The sequence below is a fragment of the Haplochromis burtoni genome, unplaced genomic scaffold, assembly GCF_018398535.1.
Source record: "Haplochromis burtoni strain Fernald_Lab_line unplaced genomic scaffold, NCSU_Asbu1 Contig_652, whole genome shotgun sequence".
NCBI lineage: Eukaryota > Metazoa > Chordata > Actinopteri > Cichliformes > Cichlidae > Haplochromis > Haplochromis burtoni.
Window position 1 is genome coordinate 122151 of NW_024583013.1, and position 3763 is coordinate 125913.

Here is a 3763-nt window from a genome sequence, read left to right on the forward strand (position 1 = left end):
GAGTAAAGGTTTAACTGCAGCCAGCTTGAAGGCCTGTGGTACATAGCTGATTATTAGAGATAGGTTGATCATATTTAAGATCGAAGCATTAATTAATGGCAGGACTTCTTTGAGCAGTTTTGTAGGAATGGGGTCTAAAAGACACATTGATGGTTTGGAGGAAGTAATTATTGAAGTTAACTCAGAAAGATCAATTGGAGAAAAAGAGTCTAAATAAATGTAACTAGTGTTAGCTGTAAATAGCTATAGGTCTGTGGGATGGTTATGAATATTTTTCTCTGATGGTTAAAATTGTATTTGTGAAGAAATTAATGAAATCATTACTAATTAAGGTTAAATGAATAAATGATGAATTGTAAAATTTCCTAGGTTTACGGAGAGCTGCTTTAAAAAACAAAACAAAAACACAAAACAAAAAAAAAACCAACAACAAAGCAATAAACTAATTTCCAAGGCTATGAATGAATGTGAAGATTTTTAGTTCCTGTATCAAGTCAGTTAACCATTACCAATTTTTATTTCGTAGCTCAGTTGCCAGGAAGTCTTCTATTGGCCCATCCCAGACTCAACTGTCTCTCATCCGGCTAACTCCGCCCACCTCCCCCACCACCCCTGATGCTGCCCCACCCTGCCTGAGGAACTGAAGCAGTACAAGCATTAAAATATACTGTGTAACGTTTTTCATGGATATGTGTTATTGTTGAGTAATATTTTACTACCTTGCTAATAAATTACGAAAATTATAAAAAAAAATATATTTTATAACCACAGTACTTTTATCCTTCTTGGATTGTGAAGAAATGTCATATTTTCACATACATTGTCTGATTTTGGTCAGAATTCATAATGAAAAATTCATTATTAAAGTATATGCTGTTACAGCGAGTCCTTTACTACTAAAAAATAAAATAATTTGCATTGCCAGGTCATTATGGATGATTACGGTATAATAATAATAATGGGGGTTTTTTTGGTTTATGTTTTTACATGTATCCATAAGCTCGACATTTATGGCAGGAAGTGCGCTGACTAAATCCTGTGCTGACAAATGATGGTAATCATAAAGTCAAGTCCACCTTTTAAATTCACAAATTTAAATTGAAGGTTTATGACAAATTATTTTAAGACTTTCAGATGCTAAACATTTACTTAAAAGATACAGAGATATTTTCCCTTTAACTTTTCTGGCTGTGTGCAATGACAGTTTAACAAGTCAAGTTCATATCCACTAGTCTCATCCTAGAGTTTTAACTTTTACCCCCTCGCTACAGAGCCTAGCAGGTTACTGCACTTGCCATGTTATTATAGTAGCTGTCCTCTAGAGGGAAGCACAGGAACACACATAACTGGTATCTTTTCATGGGACAGCACTGAAGATATGACTTTGATGCGATGTAAAGTAGTCGGTGTACAGCTTGTATAGCAGTGTCTTGATGCATGCTCAGTCATTCAGGTAAGTAAATCCCAAAAAGTTGATTCTGTTCATCTGCAGGTTTCCAACCTTATAAACAGGACATTTGCACAATGACTGAAACCAGCACCACTGAATGAACAATGGGCTGGGAGGTCAGTTTATGATCATTAATATGCAAACTGTCATGACCATTGATCAACAACCACTGATCAAAGCCCACTGACTTAATTTAATTATTTAATCTTGTAGTAAATTAAGTTATGAAATTGTGTTTAATATTTTTATATATACTCTCAGTTACCTTAGTGCAATCAAAAAGATCGACCCTCTGTGAAAGGGTCCTCTCTCTCTCTCTCTCTCTCTGGTTGTGTTACAATAGCAAGCAAACTGTACTGCTGAGGGGCTTTATTGAATGGACCCCAGCTCCTGTCTCCTGTTGTCAAATTCTCAAGCGAAACAAGGACAAGGACAACCAACCACTGACCACCAAGTAGGTTGGTTCAGATATTTCATGATGATTTCCTGCTGCCATTACCAGTGCCTTAATAATCGTTTTTGGTTTTTTTTGGTTTTTTTTTAGATGTAGGGGAGAGGTGGATTGAAATAACTTTCATGAACAAATGAATGGCCTTTCATGGCGAAACCAGATGAGGTTTGACTCCATCAAATAAATACTTCAAATGAGGGGAGAGAAAACAAGGGAAGTCAAACTAAAAACCAGACATGCAGAGCAGCAATCACCTGAATGGGGAAACAAGATTAACTTACATTTGTGTATAAAGTAAAGCAATTAAACATATTGGAACACATTTGAATGTTTAATCTTTATGATTAGAAATAAAGAAATAATTCACTGGGGGTGGATAGTATAGTCTGAGTACAGCACACCTCCAATCCCTCACCTAAACTGTTGAAAATGGAGTGTGTATTTTTTGGGGTGAATACTCTAAATAACATAAGCCACATCATATCAGTATAACTAACCACATATATTCTCTGTCTGTATTTACAGTAATAAGGGTCAGCTAATTAAAGTCAACTTCTTCTTTGTCTTTATCGAGGGATGAAATAGAAAGTTTCCAGCAGTGCCTAGTGTCGAAGATTAAAAGTCTGTCAGTCACTCACAAAAAAGTACACCTATTGTTTTGGTTTATTATGGATATAGATTACCTTAAGTAGGACAACTGCAATTTGTTTTCCTTACAGTTGTACACTCACCATGTTTTGCACATCACTTTACATTTCCCTTTCAACACTAGGCATTCCTATAACTGCACTTTCAGCTGTTCTTCAGGTGCTAAAAATCCTGCTTTCTTGTGGCAGCTACGTTCCAAGAAAAACAATGAAAGATTCCCGAGTGTCCTGCTGTGCTGTGTGTAACCTAAGGCCCTCATTCAGATCCACTGTAAAATCAAATTAGTTCCCACAGCTTTTAAAAAATTTAACAAAAAACAAAGTAAAAATTACTTAAGATAAATAAGTTAGGGCAACTTATTTATTCTGAGTTATTTCTCTGAACTTAAACAATGTATGGAAACTCGTTGCCTCAAAAAATGTAAAGCTTACGTAAAGATAACTATGTTAGGACAACATAGTCATTGCAAGTACACAGTACTAAGAATAACTTTGGGTTTTTTTGAGTGTGCAATACTAATTGTTTACCTACGGACAAACATTTCAAGTTCTGCTAAACTAAAAAACAATTTTTGGTACCATACTATTTTTGATTTTGCTTACATGACGACGAAGCACGAAACCGACGTTGACAAAAATGCCCTGGCCACCGCTGATGCTGTAGTGGATACCAGAGGCACTGCCTCGGGCCACCAGGTCGTCCACTACAGTAAAAGGTGCGTGAAACCTTGCGACTGTGACAGAGGACCAACCAGATCCACATGCACCTGATCAAAACGCTTCCCTGCGTTGGCATGGGATGTACGCCGCTGCCCAGTCTTTCACCGATTTGCGAGGGGCCGACCAAACGAACCTAGAGCTGACCAGCTTGACTGAGGCCCGGACACCTGGATGAGAGAGGACGTGTACTTACTGAGTCAAAAATGCAACAACGCCACAAAGAGGCGCCAAAAAGGGGAACTACCGGACGTAAAAAAACCAGACATGTTGAGTAAATTATATATATATTATAACTTGAAATGCAAATATAAATTGTACATTTTGAAAACATATGCACACATTTTGTGACCATATACAACTATTTATCTAAAAATGCAGCCAATACACCTGCTGTTGTTTAATTTTGTACAATCAATCAAAAATATTAATAAAACTTAAATGAGAGAACAATCAGGTGTCGCAATAAGATGTCCCACAAATTATGTGTGCCAGTAA

General features: G+C 36.6%; 1 protein-coding gene across 1 annotated transcript in view; it reads left to right on the forward strand.

The window, feature by feature from the left end:
• si:ch1073-303d10.1 (protein LBH-like) overlaps positions 1–1427 on the forward strand; it is a gene marked incomplete in the record, with an annotated part of 4414 nt that extends 2987 nt beyond the window's left edge. The window contains 1 exon segment of the mRNA XM_042215065.1: positions 527–1427. Coding sequence (XP_042070999.1) covers positions 527–644 — 118 coding nt within the window.
• Between the last annotated feature and the right edge of the window lie 2336 nt (positions 1428–3763).